This window comes from Panthera onca, chromosome D2 (genome assembly GCF_046562875.1).
Source record: "Panthera onca isolate mPanOnc1 chromosome D2, mPanOnc1 haplotype 2, whole genome shotgun sequence".
NCBI lineage: Eukaryota > Metazoa > Chordata > Mammalia > Carnivora > Felidae > Panthera > Panthera onca.
In genome coordinates, this window is record NC_138349.1 from 53380920 (window position 1) to 53403227 (window position 22308).

Consider the following 22308-nt stretch of genomic DNA (forward strand, 5'->3'; position numbering starts at 1 on the left):
GCAAACCCATTCTGCCATGTGCGTGTGCTTCACTCATCCTCACTGCATGTCTGTGCTGTGTGGGCAAGTGTGGCCTGTCCTGCCAAGCAGGGGCCATTGCCCAAGGTTTCCCGGTGACCTAAAAAACGGGCATCGGAATGTATGGTATGGCACCCCCTGCTGCAGAGCTTGGACTGCCTCCAGCAGCCCAGGGCAGGAAGTGAAGCTAGGAGGGACTCGGAGCCAGGTGGCAGTCACAGGGAGAGACCCTCACTCGCTATTGCTCAGGAGGAGAGGCCCTGCTCACTGGGGCCTCCTGCTACAGACTGGCAGCTGGTGGGCATCTGTGTGGTGGGCAGAGGACCTGGTTGTAGGCTCACAGCCCTGAGCCTTACTCTCGGCCTTTTCCCCTATGCAAGTGCCCATTAACAGGCTGTGCCCAACATTTCATCCTTCCCCACCCACCCCTCAGGAGGAGCAGCTGAAAGAATCCAGAGAGCGTACCTTTCTTTCTCATGGGACACAGACCACCAAGGGGAGGGAGCACAGCAGCCTGAATTGTTATGAAACCATCCATTAAAGCCAGAGGTCGGTCCACCTGGGTGACATCTCAGCCTTCTGCAGATATGGCAGGCTTAAGGGCACCCTGGAGTTCTTGCTCCCTGCCAAGATCTCTGTCTCAGCTAGGCTTTGCAGGGAGGGCAGCCTTATCCAATGAGTCCCAAACAGGTCAGACTTAGTAGCTGAGCTAGGGGGGTGGGGAATAGAAGAGAGCAGAGTTTATGTGAGTTTAGACCCACGTCCTGACTATTCCTGGGACCCCTCTCTTCCAGCCTGCAGAGTTCAGTGGAGTCTGGTAGTACTTGGTACCTGGCTTAAGGTTCCATGCCTAGCACTGGGTTTGGGGACATGTCAGCCATTGACAGCAAGCTAGGGTTGGATGCCTTCAGGTCTGGTCTAAGGAGCCATAAAAGAAGCCTCCAGTCAAGAAGAAGTAGGACAGTCTTGCTAGCTTTCTGTGTGTGTCCTAGGAAGGAAGAAGCACATCCTAACTGCCAATGTGTCCTCATTTGTGCCCTGCACAGAGATGGTAGCTACATGTTTGTCTCTCTGTCTTTTGAAGAACATGCAGGCATCAGGCTGCTCTTTGGTGGCCACTGGCTCCACTGGGACTCCCAGTGATACTGAGTACATTGGTGAGGGTATCATAAGAAGCAGAGGGGATTGTAAGAGGCAAAAGAGCCTCTTATAGATATGGCTCCCCCACCCCGGAGATCAGCCTCCTTCCTTCCTCACCATCCTCCCCCACCTTCCTTGCTGTGCCATTCAGTATAAGATTTCAAAAGGCAAGGAGATATCCCAGTGGTCTGCTGCTGTTAGGAATGTTGGCCCGCTAGGCAGCCTACTCTCCCGGGGGCTGGGTTCTGGGACCATAGCCACAGCCACCCACCCTGGATTCACCTGCCCTGCCTTGGAGTTCTGCTCTCACTCCCAGTTGAGCAAATCCAAGATTTATCAGGCAGAAAATATATCTGTGCCAACTGCATAGCCTTGTCTCTGCTCCCTGGGGGCAGTGGGTGCATTCTGTATCCAAAGTCACATTCCCCCCCTTTCCTCTAGGCGAGGAAATCTCGCCACCATCTTCTAGGCGAGGTTTTTTTTTTTTCTCTTCATGTTCCTCCTCTTTTCAGATCAGGCTCCGAGCTGATGTTTTAAGGGAAAGGAAATGCAGGTGGCAGGTTGAAAGGGCAGCAGGAGACTGCCCACAGATAGGGGACCCAGAGTTTCTGAATTTTGTTCTGCTCTCTTATAAACCACCCTTCTTTTTCCCTGTAAAATAAGAAGATCCTGAATTTCTTTGAGCGAAGTATGATTGTGCAGTGACGTGGCATCTGACATAAGCAGAGATTTCTGGAGAGATGCTTTAAAACAAGCCTCTGGGCTAATCCCACCTTAAGGATGCTTCCAGAGCTAGGTCTCTGGGCCTCTCCCAATACTCCCCTCCTCGGATTGATCATCTCTCCGACCATTGCTCCCATCCACATAGTATTATGGAGGCCACCTCAGGCCTAGCTCCTCCGGGCCAGGCCGGGGGGCAAGGGAGGTCTGGGAGTCGAACCTGAGCAGCTTTGGTAACTCTAGAGGAACTAAACCATCTGTTTTCTTGTCTCAGCCACAGAGCAACAACAAAAACAGTCTCGTAAGCCCAGCCCAAGAGCCCGCGCCCTTGCAGACGGCCATGGTACCTCCTGACTACGGCTTCTCCGCCCCTGCCCCTGGCTGCCTCCCGCTCCTTCTCCCTTCCTCTTCTTGCCCTCCCTCCCAGGCCTCCTTGGCCCTTTCCTTCTAGTCCCTATAGAGCAGGCTGCTTTGTGTACTGCCCTGTGGGCCCCTTCCCCTCATTGTCCCATGTGGCCATGCTCCTTCCTGCACTGCACAACTGCTGCTCCTGCTCCTTTCGCTTTTCGGGGGGGGAAGAGTGGTCAGGGCTCTCAGCTAAACCTCTCAGCCCCAGGCTGGGCCCCCATGGGTCTGCTGTGGGAGCCGGGAAGGTGAGTGGCTTATAAAAGAAGAGGGTAGGAGCTTTCTTCGGACCTGCACTTCGGTTCTTAGAGGCTCCTTGTAAAATCTGCCTCGGCTTCTCCTTTGCAAAGCCTTGAACAAGAAGGAGGGCTGGGGTCCCTTACCTCTGGATGGTGCTGAGGTCTCTGAGTTCCTGGAGAGCCCCATGCTGGGGGCACTGTGTGCTCCCAGAGCACCTTCTGCTAGTGGTGGCTAACTAGAGAGTTAGCATGGGGGGTGACTGGGAGAGAAGGAGGGATAATTGTGCCTGCAGACCCGGACCCTCGTGCTGCCTTATGGCACAACAGGGACAGGAACTCTGGGGAAAGGTGGTAAAGCAAGCAGCTCTCTGGGCTCAGCTTGCTGAGGGGCCATCCTGGGTCTTTCTGGGAGACTAGTCTACTCTCCCTGTGTCCCTTCCTCCTACATACTCCTTGATGAATGCTGTTGGCAGCGCCTGGCCTGGACCCTCAGCCCCACAGCTCCTCCAGTGTACCTGTCCCGTGGGAAAGAACACTCAGATCTAGCAGGAATCAAGGAATCAGGGACAGAGGCCCTTGACCTCTCAGCTTCCCTGGTACCTGCTTTTGTTAAGTGCCAGGCCTCTCCTTCTTTCTCAGCCAGTGCTGTCCCCTAAATCTGGGGTTTCCCAGCTGTCTGGGACCCAGTTGAGCCAGGATATTTTGTCTTGTGGGAATGGCTGGTGGGCAGGCCTCAGTGGTCATCATAGGGTCTGTGATGGGATAAGGATAGGGTCCCTCAGGGAAAAGCTGTAGGTCTGTCCTGAGGTCAAGAGGGTAATTTTCATCTTCTCTCACAGGAGCCACAAACCACCGTGGTGCACAATGCTACAGATGGGATCAAGGTGAGTGGCTCCTGAGCTGGTCTCCTGCTTTATGGATCAGCAGGAAACAGGTGGGCTGGATCACAGGGTCTATGGGTCCTGCAGATGGCAGATGACAGGCCACACCTTGAGGCCACAGTATGTGTGGAGTCCAGGCTGGGAATACCGTGCATCTGTTTGTTTCCTGGACAGCAGTATACTTCAGGCTCTATAGTCAGGCAGGCCTGGGTTTGAATCTGGGGCCACTGTCACTCTGGTGCTCTGCACTTCAATTTGCTTCTCTGTAAATTGAGGATAATAATAATTAAATCTTACTCCATGACTTGTGAGGCTTAAATGGCAGCAATTAGCTAGAAAAACAGACTAGAGTATAACCAGACCCTTAGAACATCCTCCATTGCCTCCCCCTCTATGCCCTCAGTAACTTTGTCTTATTTTCACTACTCATGACAAGATAAAAATCTCTCTCCACAGGTGTGGGGGAGGCAGATAATAAACCAAAAACCAAATAAGTAAGATAAAATCCAGTAGTGGTAAATGCTATGAAGAAAATGATACAAAGTAAAAAAAGGGGGGGTGAACAAGGCCTTTAATTAAGTGGTCAGGGAAGAACTTCCCTCAAGAGGTGATTTTTGAGCTAAAAACTAAACAATAGGAAGGAGACAGCTGGGCTGACTGGAGCAGAATGCCCTAGACAGGCAGGCTGCAAGTGTAGGAGCTTAGCATGTATGCAGAACAGAGGAAATGAAGCAGAGCCTAGAGCATGGAGCCAGGGGAGAGTGGCATGGGGGGGAGGGGGGGAAGGGGCGGGGGGGGGGCGGAGGATGCGGGTGGCACAGGGAAGAGGGAAGGGAGTGGCAGGGGCAGGGGGAAGGGGGGCAGGGTGATGATGTTGGAGAAGCAGGCAGGCCTGCTTCGTAGGACTTCATAGTAGTTTGCATTTTATTCCAGCAGTCAGGAGAAGTTATTGGAGGTTCTTAGCAGGAGAGTCATATAGTGTAATTTACACTTTGAAAAGCCCCTCTGGCTGTGTTATGGGCAAGAGCTTTAGGGAGGTAGGCAAGTATGGATGCAGGGGGCCCAGGAAGCTATTGTAGTTCAGGTCCCAGATGTTGGTAACTTGGAATCAAATAGTAGCTGTGCATTTAAAGAGAAGGGGTAGAGGTGCCAGGCTGGCTGGCTCAGTTGGTGGAGCATGTGACTCTTGATCTTGGGGTAGTGAGTTCGAGTCCCATATTGGGTGTAGAGTTACTTAAACATAAAATCTTTTAAAAAAAAAAAATGAAGAGTTAAGAGACAGGACTTACTTTGGAGGTAGAACTAAGAGATTTGAATTTAGATTGGATAATTAAGATATAAGAGAAAGAGGGGTGCCTGGGTGGCTCAGTTGGTTAAGCTTCCTACTTGATTTCAGCTCAGGTCACAATCTCAGGGGTTGTGAGTTCGAGCCCCGCATCGGGCCCTGTGCTGACAGCTCATGACAGCTCAGAGCCTGCTTGGGATTCTCTCTCTCCTCTCTCACCACCCCTCTCTACTTGTGCGTTCTCTCTCTCTCTCTCTCTCTCTCTCTCTCTCTCTCAAAATAAATGAATAAACATTTTAAAAAAATAGAAAGCAAAGATTCAACCTAGAATCAAACCTAGAAGGTGACTGTAGGTTTTAACAACAAGATAGATATTGTCATTTACTGAGTTGGGGAAGACTTGGGAGGGGATCTGGGAACCCAGGGTGTTATAAAAGTCAGATGGCAAGGGTGAAAATAGAACTTCCTATGATTCTTCCTTGTACCTCCTGTAGGAGCACATACTCTGCTTCTGTTTTGCTCAGTTTCTCTGGTTTCCAAGGGCCTGAGTGTTATAGAAACATGTTCTTTTTGGCCTACAGGGCTCCACAGAGAGCTGCAACACCACCACAGAAGATGAAGACCTCAAAGGTAGGTGCTGGCAGGGTTGGGAAGGGACCCTAGCAGTGTCCCTGGTACCTTGGCTCCAGTGGGGCACCTGTCTTGTCTGTCCCCAGAACTGAGAATGGTGACTCCTTAGACTCTAGGAGAGGGCTTGGAATAAAAGCTACTCTCTGTGGGTTGTGAGGTCCCTGTCTGGCCTGGCTGGGCTAGGCAAGAGGCTTCTCTTTTTTGACCCCAGGTCTGGAATAGCTAACCTAGAGGTTTTCCTAAGCCTTTCCAGGGCCAGGGCTCAGAGAACTGTTCCTGTTGCTGATAATGATGTGACATCGCTGTACAGGGACATCCTGAGCCCCTGCAGAAGTAGCCCTTAAATATAGTGAGTCATTAGTAGGGTGACCAATGGTCCCAATTTCCCTAGGACTGAGGTGATTCCCAGAATGTGGAACTTTCAGTTTTAAAACTAGAACGGTCCTGGGCACGTTGGGATCAGTCACTCTCATCACAAAGTCTTGACATGAATGATGGAGCCAGAACCACATTTGGCCATATCCAGGTGGTCCTGTGAGGACCACCACCCTAAGCTTGGGCCTGGCCAGGAGGGCCACGGGGTGTGGGAGGGCGTGGCAGGCCAGACCCCTGGGAATCTCTGCCCTGCTCTTTGGTTTGGCCTCCTGGAATTGTTCCCTTTGCCACAGTAAGTGGCCTGAGGCCAGGCTCTCAGAAAAGATGGAGAAATGCTGCAGGACAGAGCTAAGAGAACACACACAGGAGCAGTAAGGGGGCAATAAACCTTTGGGAACGAAAAAAAAAATAGAGAGCATAAATGTATAAAGCAATAAACAACAGTACCTCTAGGGCTGCTGGGATTAAGGCCAGAGCAATTCAGTTCTGGTGATGCTGGTGGAGTCAGTGGCTCCTTCACTGCTGGGCTCTTGACCTTGTAGCCTAGCGCCCTAGAACATCTTCCCTGGGAGCAGGGGTCCTTGTACAGTCTGTTTGAAGGCTCCTCTGTAAGCCACAAGCCCAAGTCTGTGCACCTTCCCGGGGCTCTCAGCTGGGAGGCCTCTCTGGCAGAGGCGGCAGCGTGGGATGTGGTCCAGTGTCCACAGCAGCCCGAGGCGTTGCCTTGCCCCGGCTCTGCAGTGCCACGGGCTTGGGTCCTGTCTGGCTTGCTCGCTCACCTGCCTTGTTCTGTTTGTTTTGGCTGCTCTGCCTTGCCCTGCCCTGCCCTGGCTGGCTAGCTGCCCCGCTCCGCACTGGGAATGGCAGCTCGGTGCCTGAAGGACGGAGCTCCCGGGACAGAACAGCCCCCTCTGCAGGCATGCAGCCCCAGCCTTCTCTCTGCTCCTCAGCCAGTAAGTGTGAGGGAGGCACAATCTGGCTTCTGTCTCCCTGGCTCGTCCTGAAGCCCCTCAGGGATACCCCCCAGAGCTGTCAGCCCAGCCCAGCTATCTGTCTTAGTAAGCTTGGGGAGCTCGGCCTCTGCTGGGTGGGGGAGCTGATTGGAGGTGCTGTTAATACCAGGCAGGGGCCCCTGGGACCAGGGCCCAAAGACATAAAGAAGAGTGGGTGGAAGAACATGGCATTGTGGGAAGGAATAGAAAGCCACTGGGATATTCAGTGGGCCTTGCCTCAGCAACGAGCCAGGAAGAAAGGCTGAGTCAGAAATCAGGTCAAAGGTGGTGGGAGCGGGGATGATGGTGAAATTGCCATAAGCCAAGAACCGTGTTGGGATTTGGTGTTTCCTGAGGCTCAGCACATCATATTAAGAGCATGAGGCTTGGAGTGAGACAGACTGAGTTTAAATCCCAGCTTCAAAATGTGTGAAGTAGCTTAAACCTCCCAGAGCCTCAGCTTCTTTATCTGTATAATGGGAATAAAATAGCACCTACCTGATAGCACTGTTATGAAAATAAATGAGATAGTAGAATGTCTTGATATGATGCCTTGCTGGATTAATGGTAGCTCATATTTTTAAGTTGTGTCTGTGTAGGGGATGCCTTTGTCTGCTTCTTTTCCTTCTATTATCTGTCCTTTTAAAGTTTCTAAACACAATCCTCTTCACCCTTAGGGCCCCAGTCAGGTCCTGCAAATGGGTTTGGTGGGTTGGAGAGGGGGTGTGTATGAGTGTGTGTGTGTGTGTGTGTGTGTGTGTGTGTGTGTGTGTGTGTTCACATACCTGCTTGCCTCTAGAAAGTGGATACAGCTCGTTTGTTCCCCTAAGATGCTGCTTACTCACCTGGAGCTGCCTCCGTGACAGTACTGGTGGCTATGGGGCCACCACCTAGCTGTATCTTTGGCTGCACTGCCCTCTCCCAGCTGTGCCTCTTGGCTGTGCTGTTCTAATGCTCGCATTTGTCTTGCAGCCTCTCGCTCCTGTGAGGAAAGGCTTGTGGCCTGGGCCAGCCCGGGGCTCTGGTCAGGGTTGGCCTGAGCTCAGCCTGAGCCCTCTCTTACCCTGGTGGCCTCTGCTGATAGTGGTGCTCCCTGTCAGTGAGCTGCCTGTGAGTGTAGGATGCCACCAAAAGTCCCTTGACTTTGGATAGGGTGGAGGTGGGGGGCTCTTTGGGCACCAGTTCTGCCTGCTGTCATTCTGAACCTCGTCTCAGTTTTCTTGGGGGACGCATCCTGGCATGAGAGCTGGTACGAGATTTAGAGCTATTCTAAGGCTCGTCCAGGGTAAATGGAGCCATCTCTCTGGTGAGAGGCTCTGTTTAAAAAGAGTGTTTATAGTTCCAAGATCCTTTATCCCAGAAAAGCCCTGTGGAGGAGATGAGCAGGGTAAAGAGAATTAAGCATCTGTCCCAGGGCTCTGTTCATCCTTGTGGAGCCCTCATCCTTGGCTAGGTTCTGCTCTCAGGCTGGCTGTTGCCCACGACTAGGTTCTGGACCACTGAATGAGGGCTGGGGTGGTGTAGTGGTGGTGGTAATTGAGACCTGACTGAGCCCCTTCAGGTGAGAGAAGTAAGTGGGTGGTGGAAACAGCCATATCAGGAGATGCTTCTTAGGCTGAATGTGCTGGGGATGGGGTAGAGAGTCTGGTCAGAGTATTCATGATGGCTAGGCTCCTCAACTGTAAAAGACAAGAGTGTTTTTTGCATCCTGGTTGTTGATGGAGAGGGAGACAAAGGCCAGGGAGCCATAACCAGTGGGTGGGCTTCAGGAGGAGGGGGCCATTAGCTCTACAGACAACAGAGAAGGAATGAAGAGAAAAGTGGGCTCACTCTTCTGCAGAGGGCCTTAATGTTAAAGACAGAGAAGAGGGATGTCTTTGTCACAGAGATCACAGGGGATTCTCTGAAGGATTGGGGAGGGTTCTCTGTCACTTGGGAGCTCCTCAATCCCGTGCAGGTAAATTGCTGGATTTTTCCCCCCTGCAGTGCGGAAACAGGAGATCATTAAGATCACAGAACAACTGATTGAGGCCATCAACAATGGGGACTTTGAAGCCTACACGTGAGTAGAGACCCATTTCCTTGAGACCCAAGTCAACTCTAGAAGCCTTCCCTCTTCCCCAAAATCAGCTTGGACCCTGGGAAAAGGGAAGGCTGGGCCTTGGACACAATGCTTGAATTAAATACCAGGCCCTTGGGCTGGAATCCCTCCCAGATAGATACCCTATGATAATACCCCACCCCCACCCACCCCCATTCCCCACCCCTGCCATGGTGTCTTGGTGGTGGGCTGAGAGGGTAAGACCCTAAGATCTTAGCCATCTTGTCAGACCTAGCCCGCAGCTAACATGCTGCAGGACAGACATCACTGACAAGGAAGAAAGACAAGTAATCCTATAGGAGACTGACAGGCTATTTTTTTTTTCTGCAGGAAGATTTGCGATCCAGGCCTCACTTCCTTTGAACCCGAGGCCCTTGGTAACCTCGTGGAGGGGATGGATTTCCATAAGTTTTACTTTGAGAATCGTGAGTGGGTTCGTGCTGCTGATATACTCCTGCCTGACCCTTTACCCCCTTTGCCTCTGTCCCTGCTCACCATCTCCTCTTCCCAGTTGCCTGCTTTTCCCTTATTTGACCTGCTTGGCTGCACCTTGTTCTATGTGTTTGCTTCCTTGTGCCCTGAGGATAGTCTTAAACTGACACCTTTGAAGGACTTGCTTCAGAGCCCCACGTGCCCCGTCATTCTGCAGCTGCTTTGTGGCACAATCAGGGTCACGATTTCTTTAAGCCTCACCTCTTTCCACAATGACTGGAAACCACTGAAATTAGGTTGAGATGACGTCAGCAAGTAGTAATGAAGCTCTGTATGTATAGATTTCACAGTAGAGGAAATTAAAACCAGGATAAGAATGTACAAGCAAGTAGCAGGGCACTGTGGGTGATTTGTGAGATCAGAAGTTGTGGCTAGGGGCCTCCTGAATATGGAGGGAAGTAGTCCTGGCTGAGGGGCTGTACACTCTGGACTCTGGACAGTTCGTGGAAGTTCCAGGGAATAAGAAGATGAATCACCACCTCCTCCTGTCTTTCTCTCCACTTTCTAGCACCCTCCTCCTCCCTATTTTTTTTTTTTTTTTTTTTTCTTTTCTTTCCCATTTTATCCTGGGCCTTCCCCCATCCTGCCCTGAGGTTTTGTTTTTTTGTTTTTTTGTTTTTTTTGTTTTTTTGTGGCTTTTTTTTTTGTCACAGTTTTTTTCTACTAACTACCATCCTCTCCATGTCGGCTGCAAATGTAAACCCTTGGCTATCTAAGTAATTCTGTTAGCCAGAAGCAGTTTCAGAGATTATAGAAGCCCTAGGGAGGGTCTCAGGTAGACCCTGTCTAACATTTGAAATGAATTAAAATGTGAATCTCATTAAAAGCAACACAGTTCACAGTGTTCGCTGATAATGGCAATCCAACTTCTTTTGGCCTTCCCGCAGCAGAATCTGGGAACCCTAGGAATATCCTGAGCTTGGTGCTTTGGTGATTCTATTTTAACTTTGGACATTTTTTTTTTTCCAAATCACAAATCAATTTTGAAATCTTAAGCTCTTGATTTTGCTCTGCAGCCAGTTAGGGACAAGCCAACCCTTACGAAATCTAAACATCGGCCTGGAAGAATGGAAAGATCATAGGCTTTAGTTAGGAGTCAGATGGTCCTGAGTTCAAATGTTGTGTGATTTGGGAAAATTACTTAACTTCCTTGAGCCTGCTTCATTATTTCATAATAAAGAAAATAATATTGACCAAGAAATAATAGTTTATGTATGTAAAACCCCTAGTGCAATGTCTGATTAAAGTAGTAGTTGCTATTATCATTGTTCTCCACCTCTTTCTTCCATTTGGATAACTGAGACTACTGTTATGGGGTTTCCTGGCCTTTGGTGTATGGGGGACTTAGGGACTCCCAGAACGGTTGCTGGAAAAGAGGGTGAGACCTGGAAGAGCAGGCTGGGAGGAAAATGTCAGTGCCCAGGCCTGATGCCCTCCTACCTACTGCACTCTGCCTTGCCCCCTGCAGTTCTATCCAAGAACAGCAAGCCCATCCACACCACCATCCTGAACCCGCACGTCCACGTGATTGGGGAGGACGCAGCTTGCATCGCCTACATCCGCCTCACCCAGTACATCGATGGGCAGGGTCGGCCTCGCACCAGCCAGTCGGAGGAGACCCGGGTCTGGCACCGCCGGGATGGCAAGTGGCTCAATGTCCACTATCACTGCTCAGGAGCCCCTGCTGCACCGCTGCAGTGAGCTCAGCCACAGGTGCACCTGGTGGGGGGGGTGAGGAGGGGGACAGATGGGATCAGAGGAGGAAGAGGAGGTTGAGAAGTGGCACTAGGGGAAGAGATATGGATCATCCCAGGGGAGTGGCAAAGGCTGTCAGACAGACTTGTGTCTGGCCCTAGGACTCTAAGTTGGGTGACTTTGGACAGGTTACTTCCCTACCCTAAGCCTGTTTCCTTAGCTGTCAAAAAAGAGAGAAAGAGTGGTACCTACTTCATTGAGTTGTAAGGATTAAATAAGATACTCAGAAGTAAAGCATTTGCTTAGCAAATGTGAAGCAATGTTATATTTAAATGCTAGCTTCTCCCCCATCCTCCACCTTCTCAGGCAGACTTGGCCACGTGTCTAGTGTGTTTAAGTCCCTGGAACTCATCTGTGTGCTTATTGTCCTTTGTTCTGTTACCACGTCTGTCCTCTTTGACAGGGGCATTAGGAGATCCCAGCCGGAGGTCAAACCTTCGCAGCCAGTGGCTCTGGAGGGCCTGAGTGACAGCGGCAGTCCTGTTCGTTTGAGGTTTAAAACAATTAAATTACAAAGCGGCAGCAGCCAATGCACGCCCCTGCATGCAGCCCTCCCGCCCGCCCTTCGTGTCTGTCTCTGCTGTACCGAGGTGTTTTTTACATTTAAGAAAAAAAAAGAAAAAAAGATTGTTTAAAAAAAAATGGAATCCATACCATGATGCGTTTTAAAACCACCGATAGCCCTTGGGCTGGCAAGAAGGCAGGAGTTTGTGTGACACCCATCCTGGCATGAGCAGCTGGCTCACCCACCAGCCCTGAAGAGGTGAGCTCGGCCTCTGGCCTCCGTGGACTCAGGGGACCAGGCAAGAACTCTGACAGAGCTTTAGGGGCTATGATGTGATTGCAGCCCCTGAGGTGGCCTGCCTGCCCCAGGTCTAGGAATGGACTTCTTCTGAACTTGCATAGCGCCTAGAATGAGGCTGATGAGAACATCGTGGCCATCAGACCTACTTGTGAGAGAACACAGAGCTCCCAGCCTGCTGTGGAGGCAGCTGAGAAGCAGTGGCCTCGGGACTGAGGGCCTGGACATTGCTGTACTGTTCCATTTAGTGTAGAAAGGAAGAGAATTGGTGCTGCAGAAGTGTGTCCGCCACAAAGCTGTTGAGAAACCTCGTGTTAGTCTGACATGTACTCACTTACTCATCCATTTCTATAGGATGCACAATGCACGTGGGCCCTGATACTGAGGCCCAATACCTGCAGCTGGGAAAGGGGAGGGGTTGCTGCTTTGCTTTGTGTTTGTTTTCTTATAACTTAGCAAGGAGAGAGCCAGGCCCTGGTCAGGGCTCCCCTTGCTGCCTTTGGCAGTTCTGTTTCTGTGCTGATTTGGACCATCTTTGTCTTGACTTTTCATTGTGGTGGTCCCCGTGCTGACCCTCATCTGGGCCTGGGCCCTCTGCCAAGTGCCCCTGTGGGATGGGAGGAGTGAGGCAGCGGGATTGAGTTGATGGTTGTTTCTATGCATTCAGGCTGCCCTCAGGACTGCCTCCCTTCTTACTCTTCCCTTGCTGCACGCCCATCTCTTTACCTGTCTTTGAGATTGACCTGACTGCTCTGGCAAGAAGAGATGTTCTCTTTAAAGAGGCCTCTCTACTGACCAACTGAAGTATATGACTTACTGCTGGACAATCTGCATGGGCATCACCCCCCCTCACCTGCATGTACCCAAAAGAGGTGTCCAGAGCCAAGGCTCCTACATTCATTGTCCCTCTCTGTGCTCAAGGAGTTCCATTCCAGGAAGGAAAGATCTATACCCTAAGCAGATAGCAGAGAAGATAATGGAGGAGCAACTGGTCATGGCCTTGGTTTCCCCCAGAACAACTATGCAGACTTATCTGCACAAATATCTGCACTATTGGGGGAAAGGTGGGTAAATCCCAGCTTCCTGAACTATCTTCAGGAGGCACAGGAGCTGGGAGAAGAGGCAGAGCTACAGGTTTACCTTGGAGCCAGCTGAGAAGAGAGCAGACTCACAGGTGCTGGTGCTTGGGTTTAGCCAGGCTCCTCTGAGCACCTCATGCATGCCTCAGCCCCTGGGCCCCAGCCCTTTCTTGCCCTGCAGCCTGCAGTACCAGCACGCAGACGCCTTCACCACAGGGTTTGGTTTTGCTGGCTTGAAGACAAATGGTCTTAGAGTTCATTAAGACCCATAGCTTCATATGGCTGCTCCAGCCCCACTTCTTAGCATTCTTATTCCTCTTCTGGGGCTAATGTCAGCATCTATAGACAATAGACTATAAAAAAAAAAAAAAAAATCACCTTTTAAACAGGAAATGGAAGGCATTTGATGCAGAATTTTTGCATGATGACATAGAAATAATTTAAAAATAGTTAGTGTTTGTTCTGAATGTTGGTAGACCCTTCATAGCTTTGTTACAATGAAACCTTGAACTGAAGATATTTAATAAAATAACCTTTAAACAGTCCATTGTGTTACTGCTGTTGGAAGCTTATGGCCAAAGGCTGATTTGAGCAGCCTGGGTTACAAGCCTTCAGATGAGGAGAAGTAGCTTCTCCCACTCCCTTTGGGCCCACTTTAAAATAAAACTTCCTCAAACTCATCAACCTCCAACTGGTCCACTGGGCTGCTGAGGCGAGTTTGGGGTGGAGAGAAAAGATGTGGACCCTTAGCTGGCGGGCTAGGGGTCTCGCCCCGCCCCCGGGCCCCGCCCGCGTCACGGGCTGCCCCGCCCCCTTCGCCCCTCAGTGGCCCGACTCGGCTCCCCCTTCGCAGGGCTGAGTGGACGAGCCCGAACCCTGGGCCCGCCCCTACCCCGGGAGCCGCGGCGCCCGACGCTCGCCAGACTGTGCCACCGGGCGGGGAGGAGGGGGTGCGCCTCTGCGGGCGGGGCGCGCAGCCCGCCGTCTCGGAGGCCGAGGCTCGACCGAGCGCTACGGAGGACTGTTCGGCCGCCCAGCACCTCGGCAGTGCAGCTGCCAGGCCCGGACTCTGCGGGGACCTGAGGGGCGTCACGAGCGGCAGCGAGCCGCCTCCCCCCACCCCGGGTGGGAGCGGTGGTTGGGCCCGGCTGCGGCAGAGCGTTCTCTCGGAGATGGCGGAGCCGCCGCGACGCGGCCCAAGGCCCCGAGAGCTGGGAAGCCGGGCAGCCCCGGGACGCGGCGGAGCCCGGGGACAGCGGGGACGCCGCCTAGTCCGCCGGGTGAGCCGCCCTTGAGGGTAACCACCCCCCACTCAGAGGGTGGCCCCCACCCACGGTCGCCCGCAGTCCCTCCCCTCACAGACTTCCCCTCAGTGTTGCCACCATAACCACCCGCGGGGTTGTCCCGGGCGGCCCTCAGCGCGGCCCAGCGCTCCCCTCTCCTGCGTCCCCTCCACTAGTCTCCGTCCTAGTTGCTTCATTTCCCTCAGTAGGGGGCTCCTCCTCCCCTCGGGGCTCTCCCAGCCCAATGCCTGCCTCGATGTCACCCCAAGCTCTCCTTGGCGTGTCCCTTGCCCGGTCCCCATCTGGCGCTCCCTTCATATCCACCTGTGACCCCATGTCCCCCTCAGCAGGGACCCTCTACCCGTGACTCCTGGTATGGCAGCCCCACATTCCCACGTCGCTCGCTCCTCGGTAGCCACCACCCACCCCCCCCCCCTCCCGCGGCATCTGCACCACTTGTCTCCCCGCCTTCCCTGGTTCCTCTCACTAGTGCTGTCGCCCAGCCCAGGCCTGGGGGACCCCTTTGGTTTCTGCCTCAGAAACCTCCCGCTGCTGCTCACACGTACAGCAACCCTTTCCCCGCGTTCCTACTTCGGCATCTGTCATCCCATCCCACACTCGACCCCAATAGCTCCCTCAGCACCCCTTCCCTAAATATTGCTGCTTCTTCTAGGTGTGAAGCCAACATGCAGTGGTTAAGAACCCGGGCTGTGGAGCTCGACAGGCCTGACTTTGAATCCCAGTTCCTCCACTGACTGACTGAGCTGTGTGATCCTGGGCAAGTGACTAAGCTTCTCTGGACCTCAAATTACTCACATGTAAAATGGGGATAATAATAGTGTCTGCCTCTTACCTACCTTCCAGGGCTGATGTGAGCATTAAATATATGGAAAGCTCTTGGAAGAATGTCTGACAAAGAGTAAGCTCTCACTATTTACAATTATTCTTAACAGTAATGGGGGAGACACCCTGAGTGTCCACTTCGTGTCAGTGAGGACTTCTCACTACTGTGTTTTCCCTAAAGAGTTTCCTTTAATTCTTAGGATTCACCCCTTCCCATCACTATTTCAGTCCTCTCCCCAGCTTTCTTTTCATGTCAATTTTACCCAGGCCAAAGCTGAACTGTTCTTAAATCATCTCTCTCAATTCTGAGGAACCCTGTCTCTGCCTGATCTCACCCCTGAGATGTATATGCCTGGGAGTGAATAGCAGAGAAGGATTGCCAGTCCCTGGCCTTACTAGGAATGGCTAAGCTGGAGAGAACAACAATAAAGCTTCTAGAAGCAGTCCATATATTTAAGAAAACAGTCTCCAAAATTAGGTCTCCCTGAAACTGTTTTCTGATCACACTGTCCTTACCCCTTTCTTACTGGTTGGGTATGACTTAAGCTGTTGTAGCTCTCATCCAGCCCCACTAAGTTTGCTATCTTTTTGTAACAGGATTCAATCCCTCATGTCTCCATAGGCTAGCTCAGGACCCTTCTGAGCTGTTCAGTGATGAGGATATAGTATCACCTAGGCTAAGTTAGGAAGGTGAACTGAAGTGATAGGAAGACAGACTGGACTCAGCCCTCTGGCTTCTCTCAGGCCCCAGTGATGTGGCTACATTTTTATCACTCTCTGACACTCGTGCAGGTGAGATGAAGGACAGGGGATGAGTAATTTTTCACAAGTAATAGAAAAGAGAGTTTCTGGGTTTGGAAGTGAATCGAATGATTAGGTAGCACCATTTCTTTTACCTTTCGAATCTCCCCACCCCCCACCATAGTGTTCTCCTCACTACAAGTTCATTAGTGCTTCTAGCTTGTGATGTTGGGTTTGATTGATGAGGAAGATTAACAGACTCATGACTTTCCTCTTATCTGATATTTCATTGGAGCACGGGACTTGTGGGGCTTTCTGTCCCTTCCTCACAGAACGACCAGAGCTCCTGCTGGCTGGCCAACTGCTTAGTCGTGGGCTGGGAACTTCTTCCAGAGCAGGTTCATTTTCACCCTCCTAAGCTGTTTGGTCTCCTTTTGATGGGAGATTTGTTCCCTTCCAGCCCTTGAATATACTGTTCTAGCTCTGAGCTTAGCTCAGGAAGGAGAATTTATATTCTAAGAAAGGCAACAAGCTATGAAGTGAAGATATGAGACTCAGATTGTGTTGTTCTTCTACAGGAGTTTTTTTTTTTTGGAGAACAAATCATCCTGTGAGCAGGAGGTAAGAGAGATGGGTGAAGAGGGGAATGGGTTAATGATACACTTTCAGGTGGAGAAGTAACCCATTGATTTTTCTGTGTTACAGATAGTGAGGGCAGGGATTATGAACTTTGTTGACCTCTAATGTGAGGAGCTCAGCAGGACCAAGAGTGGAGCCTGGCTAGATTTGCATCCTGAAGCCATGGGCCAGGGGGCCATGGTGACTTGAGACCAGTGGACTGTGTCCAGTTGCCCCTCGTTGCCCCTTCTAACTCCCCTACCCTAAAGTAAGGGGAGTTGGCTCCAACTTTTCAGGGAACTGACCCTGAGGAAATCATTTTCCCTTACTTTCCTATCCTACCCTCTTAAGAGAGCCCAGCCTATAGAACTCCTACCTCCCATCCCCTGAGGTAGACCCCATCCCTGCCTCCCCTTCCCCGCCATGCTCAAGCTGTGGAAGGTGGTACGCCCAGCTCGGCAGCTGGAACTGCACCGCCTCATACTGCTGCTGATCGCTTTCAGTCTGGGCTCCATGGGCTTCCTGGCTTACTACGTATCCACCAGCCCCAAGGCCAAGGAACCCTTGCCCCTGCCCTTGGGAGACTGCAGCAGTGGTGGAGCAGCTGGCCCTGGCCCTGTACGTCCACCAGTCCCACCACGGCCCCCCAGGCCACCAGAGACAGCTCGAACTGAACCTGTGGTCCTTGTGTTTGTGGAGAGTGCATACTCACAGCTGGGGCAGGAGATTGTGGCCATCTTGGAGTCTAGTCGTTTTCGTTATAGCACTGAGCTAGCACCCGGCCGAGGGGACATGCCCACACTGACTGATCATACCCGTGGCCGCTATGTCTTGGTCATTTATGAAAACCTGCTCAAGTATGTCAACCTGGATGCCTGGAGTCGGGAACTGTTAGACCGGTACTGTGTGGAGTACGGTGTGGGCATCATTGGCTTTTTCCGAGCCCATGAACATAGCCTACTGAGTGCCCAGCTCAAGGGTTTTCCCCTTTTCCTACACTCAAACTTGGGGCTCCGGGACTACCAAGTGAATCCTTCTGCCCCCTTACTGCATCTCACACGCCCCAGCCGCCTGGAACCTGGGCCGCTGCCTGGTGATGACTGGACCATCTTCCAATCCAATCATAGCACATATGAACCAGTGCTTCTTGCCAGCCTTCGGCCAGCTGAATCCCCTGTGCCAGGACCAGTGCCTCGCCGGACCCGGCTTCCCACTGTCGTACAAGACCTGGGGCTTCATGATGGCATCCAGCGGGTGCTCTTTGGCCATGGCCTTTCCTTCTGGCTCCACAAACTTGTTTTTGTTGATGCTGTTGCATACCTCACTGGCAAGCGCCTCTGCCTAGACCTTGACCGCTACATCTTGGTAGACATTGATGACATCTTTGTGGGCAAGGAAGGTACCCGCATGAAGGTGGCTGATGTTGAGGTCAGTCTTTTTCCTGACTCAAATTTCTTTCCTTAGAAGTTGTTTCAAGCTCTGTCCTATCAGACTCCCTTGATTCTGAGCTTGTCATAGGTATACTCCCTGCCCTTTTCAGGCAGGAAGAACATTACTTTTCATTTTTCTCCTGATCAGTCTGCTCTCATGATTTCTTGTGTTCCTGCTACTCTTCCCAGGCTCTGTTGACCACCCAGAACAAACTCAGGACCTTAGTCCCCAACTTCACTTTCAACTTGGGCTTCTCGGGCAAGTTCTATCATACTGGTGAGTGTATTCCCCTGTTCCTTCAGCATATCTGTCTTAGTTTGGACTGTTCCTTCACTGTTCATCTTCCTGGGCAGGCAAGTTGGAGAAAAGGGGCAGGGTTTGGGGTCAAAATATGGTGAGGAGCTAGCGGTGGATATGAACTTAGGTTAGCATGGGTGGCTGAAGAGCAAGTCAGCAGTGGGGCAAAATAGTCTCAGGTGGGCAGAGGTCAGCAATCTTATCCCAAGAATGGAAGATGGTCAGTGTTGTTACAGAACAGAGGAGGGCACAGGGCCTGACTGGCTGTGGTCAGTGGTCAGTGTGTGGTCATAGGGACAGAGGAGGAGGATGCAGGGGACGACATGCTGCTGAAGCACCGCAAAGAGTTCTGGTGGTTCCCCCACATGTGGAGCCACATGCAGCCACACCTGTTCCACAATCGCTCCGTGCTGGCTGACCAGATGAGGCTCAACAAACAGTTTGCTCTGGTGAGACCCTTGGATCTGTTCCCCATACTTTTTCCCAGAGATAATGATTCCTTTTCAACCTTCCCCTAATGGGCTGCCCTTTCCCTACCCTTTCCATTTTTCTTTCTGTGGAGGTATCCCCACCCTCTTTACCCTCTACTCCCTGAACCTCACCAGGTCCTGGTGAGAATCTATGCCATTCCCAGGAACATGGGATTCCCACGGATCTGGGGTATGCTGTGGCCCCCCACCACTCGGGTGTATACCCCATCCACACGCAACTCTATGAGGCCTGGAAATCTGTGTGGGGCATCCAGGTGACCAGCACTGAGGAATATCCCCATCTCCGCCCTGCCCGCTACCGCCGTGGCTTCATTCACAATGGCATTATGGTGAGGGACCCCTGATACAAACCTGAATCAAACTCCTACATTTAGACAGCCACCAACCTGCACTGACCTGTGTCCTCTCAACTGCCAGTCCAAGTTCACATAATAGGGGGTAAAGGGGTGAAAAGTCATAATGCACATAGTAAGAGTTTTATTGGTGTAACTCAGTACTTTACAAACCCAGGGAATCCTAATGCCTTAGGTCTTTTGTCCCTTATTTATTTTTCATTCTGCCTTTCAAATCTCATGTTAGTTTGTTTTTTCCTTCTTCTAGGTATTACCACGGCAGACGTGTGGACTCTTCACTCACACAATCTTCTATAATGAATATCCTGGAGGCTCTCGTGAACTAGACCGGAGCATCCGAGGTGGAGAGCTCTTTCTGACAGTGCTGCTTAATCCGGTAAGGTGCTGAGAGGAAGGGCTAGAAGATTGGAGAGCTGAAGTGTATGTAGGCTGGGAACTTTGCTCACCAAGCCTGATTCTGAGGTGGGGTAGGCTCTCTAATTCTGACACGCAGGCTCCCTCTTGCAGATCAGCATTTTTATGACCCATCTGTCAAATTATGGAAATGATCGGCTGGGCCTGTATACCTTTGAGAGCCTGGTGCGTTTCCTTCAATGCTGGACACGGCTGCGCCTACAGACCCTTCCTCCTGTCCCTCTTGCACGAAAGTACTTTGAACTGTTCCCTCAAGAGCGAAGCCCCCTTTGGCAGGTATGGTTGGAGCTCAGGCTGACCAGAGACATGATGGGGGTGGAGAGAGTTGAAGAAAAGATGAAACATCTGATTCTTGGCCTCACCTTCAGAATCCCTGTGATGACAAGAGGCACAAAGATATCTGGTCCAAGGAGAAAACCTGTGATCGGCTACCCAAGTTCTTGATTGTGGGACCCCAGAAAACAGGTGAATCGTCCTTAGCCAACTTCTCTTGCCCTGCCTTAAGCCCAAAGGATTCTTTGGCCAAGGAATTCCCTTCTCATACCCACCTCTCCTTAATCCAGTCTCTTGAGACAGTGATTCTTAATCCTGAATCAGAATCATCTGTGGTTTGTTTTTTTTAAAGATCCACAAGTGATTCTGATGCAGTCAAGGCTGAGAACTATTTTAACTTCCCTGGGTCTCACTGTCTTTTCCTTCTCTCACTCTAGTTTGTCCAAAGGGGATATTACTACTCAGAGTGGTTATTTTCTCACCTCCTTAAAATTCATATTGTTGATCTGGCTTCTTTCCCAAAATAGCCTCGACCTTCTCTCCCATTTAGGGACCACAGCTATTCACTTCTTCCTGAGCCTGCACCCAGCTGTGACTAGCAGCTTCCCTAGCCCCAGCACCTTTGAGGAGATTCAGTTCTTCAACGGCCCTAATTACCACAAGGGTATTGATTGGTGAGACTGGGACCCTTTGTAATGCTTCTCAGAGGAACATTCCCTTCCCTCCAAATCCTCATTCCAGCTTCCACCAGTGCAGGTATCTGGCCCCTTCATGCTGCAAATTCTCTGCCTCTCCTCTGTGCTACTTCCTAGGTACATGGACTTCTTCCCTGTCCCTTCCAATGCCAGCACTGACTTTCTCTTTGAAAAAAGTGCCACCTACTTTGACTCAGAGGTTGTACCACGTCGGGGGGCTGCCCTTCTGCCACGAGCCAAGATCATCACTGTGCTCACCAACCCTGCTGACAGGGCCTACTCCTGGTATCAGGTGAGCCTGAAGCTAGGGATACATTAGGGCTTAAGTGAGGGAGGTGGTGACTGCTAGAGACAGAAAGGAAGAGGGTAGGGAAACTAGATTGCTTTGGTGTGGGATTCCTATGCTGTGTATTCATCAGATCAAGAGTAGGGCAGAATAATTCTATCAAATCACCCATCCTTTCCTATTCCTTGTCCTTCAGCACCAGCGAGCACATGGAGACCCAGCTGCTCTGAATTATACTTTCTACCAGGTGATTTCAGCCTCCTCTCAGGCCCCTCTGGCACTTCGCTCCCTGCAGAACCGCTGTCTTGTCCCTGGCTACTATTCCACCCATCTGCAGCGCTGGCTGACTTACTACCCCTCTGGACAGGTACATGCCCCCCAGTAGCCTTTGTTGGGGTCCCCCTTCCCTTCTTTGTCCCTTCAGCCTAGAGGCTTCTAAGGAATACAGAGGGAACTACATCTCTGTCCCTTTAGTTGCTGATTGTGGATGGGCAAGAGCTGCGTACCAACCCAGCTGCCTCAATGGAGAGCATCCAGAAGTTCCTGGGTATCACACCCTTTCTGAACTACACACGGACCCTCAGGTGGGAGAGCATGACCCAGGGGAGGAGGAATCGGGGAAATGGGGAAACAGGTTGACCATGTCTGTTTGGAAGAGACATGTGTCCCTGTGAGCTGGGAGAGGTAATATACATTTATGGGGCTTGAATTTTCTTTTCTCCCTACCAATTAATGCCCTTTTGCTATTGAGCAGGTTTGATGAAGATAAGGGATTCTGGTGCCAGGGACTTGAAGGTGGGAAGACTCGTTGTCTGGGCAAAAGCAAAGGCCGGAGGTATCCGGATATGGACACTGAGGTGAGTAAAGCCTCAGACAAGGTATCCCTCTCTACCTCTGAGGTCTCATCCTACGTCCCACTCCTTACCATTTCTGCCTCCATTTTTCTCCTCTCAGTCCCGCCTTTTTCTTATGGATTTTTTCCGGAACCACAATTTGGATCTGTCGAAGCTGCTAAGCCGGCTTGGACAGCCAGTGCCCTCATGGCTTCGGGAAGAACTGCAACATTCCAGTCTGGGCTGATGTCCAGGCCTCCTGTACCAGCAAAAGCGCCCCACTACCCTAAAGGGCAAGCCCAGAGCAGGGCCCACAAGGGGTATTAGAGTGGCCCAGCCCCTGCCCCTTCTACCTCAGTGGCCCCCAGGCCTGGGATGGCTGAGAAGGAAAGGGCAGTCCTTTCCCATACCTCTAGGGTCTTATAAAGGGGCTTCCCTTGATACCCCACATCATGGTACTAGGCACCTTCAACCCATGGTCTTTGAAGGTGGGTGAGAATGAAAGGGTCCAGGCAAGGTGTAGAGGAACTTATTAATCCAGTGATTTCCCTCTTCATTCTCAGCAGTATATCTATCTATACCTGGCTATGGGAGGGACCCCCCCCCCTACTGTGGGATCAATGGGATCTACCTGTGGCCCGGCCTCCCTAATGTCATTCACATTGAATGGGGATGAGGCCGGACAGTGGCTCATAGAGCTGAGTATGAGCCCTAGCTGTGGGCTAGAAATGTCCTTAATAAACATCCTTATTTTTCTGTTTTGTCTGCCTCACTGGAGTGGGAGAAACTTAGAATAAAGGAAGTATCAGTCTTTTCCCCCACCCCGGTTCAAAGTT

At 51.5% G+C, this 22308-nt stretch overlaps 2 protein-coding genes across 27 annotated transcripts in view; both read left to right on the plus strand.

Annotated features, from left to right (window-relative positions):
- The window catches only part of CAMK2G (calcium/calmodulin dependent protein kinase II gamma), a 56227-nt gene extending 42768 nt beyond the window's left edge, over window positions 1–13459 (plus strand). For 7 of the 22 annotated variants that reach the window (XM_078434420.2, XM_060643105.3, XM_060643107.3 and 4 more), the window contains 8 exons: window positions 2153–2221; window positions 3362–3406; window positions 5270–5318; window positions 6533–6646; window positions 8672–8747; window positions 9117–9211; window positions 10747–10991; window positions 11437–13459. In XM_078434420.2, coding sequence (XP_078290546.1) covers window positions 2153–2221; window positions 3362–3406; window positions 5270–5318; window positions 6533–6646; window positions 8672–8747; window positions 9117–9211; window positions 10747–10979 — 681 coding nt within the window. In that variant the 3' untranslated portion in view covers window positions 10980–10991; window positions 11437–13459. Of the gene's footprint in view, window positions 1–2152; window positions 2222–3361; window positions 3407–5269; window positions 5319–6532; window positions 6647–8671; window positions 8748–9116; window positions 9220–10746; window positions 10992–11436 lie in introns of those variants that run through there. The other 15 variants (XM_060643108.3, XM_060643111.3, XM_060643113.3 and 12 more) reach the window with 5 other exon arrangements.
- Window positions 13460–14869: 1410 nt separating this feature from the next.
- NDST2 (N-deacetylase and N-sulfotransferase 2) lies at window positions 14870–22233 on the plus strand. 5 transcript variants are annotated; one of them, XM_078434417.2, is made up of 16 exons: window positions 14870–14975; window positions 15062–15116; window positions 16360–16402; window positions 16487–17827; window positions 18019–18106; window positions 18422–18576; window positions 18762–18947; window positions 19219–19347; window positions 19479–19661; window positions 19754–19850; window positions 20209–20332; window positions 20471–20645; window positions 20836–21006; window positions 21114–21223; window positions 21394–21496; window positions 21594–22233. In XM_078434417.2, exons 4-16 carry the CDS (start codon window positions 16823–16825, stop codon window positions 21717–21719), a joined length of 2652 nt encoding a protein of 883 aa, XP_078290543.1. In that variant the 5' UTR covers window positions 14870–14975; window positions 15062–15116; window positions 16360–16402; window positions 16487–16822; the 3' UTR covers window positions 21720–22233. The 5 variants fall into 5 exon arrangements, with proteins under 5 accessions (XP_078290543.1, XP_078290542.1, XP_060499085.1 ...); XM_060643102.3 differs by having other exon boundaries at window positions 14881–15116; XM_078434416.2 differs by having other exon boundaries at window positions 15062–17827.
- The last annotated feature ends 75 nt before the right edge of the window (window positions 22234–22308 follow it).

Coding starts and splice junctions, on each gene's coding strand:
- NDST2 (XM_078434416.2), top strand. CDS start 16,823: ATGCTCAAGCTGTGGAAGGTGGTACGCCCAGCTCGGCAGCTGGAACTG. Junction 17,828..18,018: donor TGAAGGTGGCTGATGTTGAG/GTCAGTCTTTTT, acceptor TACTCTTCCCAG/GCTCTGTTGACCACCCAGAA. Junction 19,348..19,478: donor TGACAGTGCTGCTTAATCCG/GTAAGGTGCTGA, acceptor TCCCTCTTGCAG/ATCAGCATTTTTATGACCCA.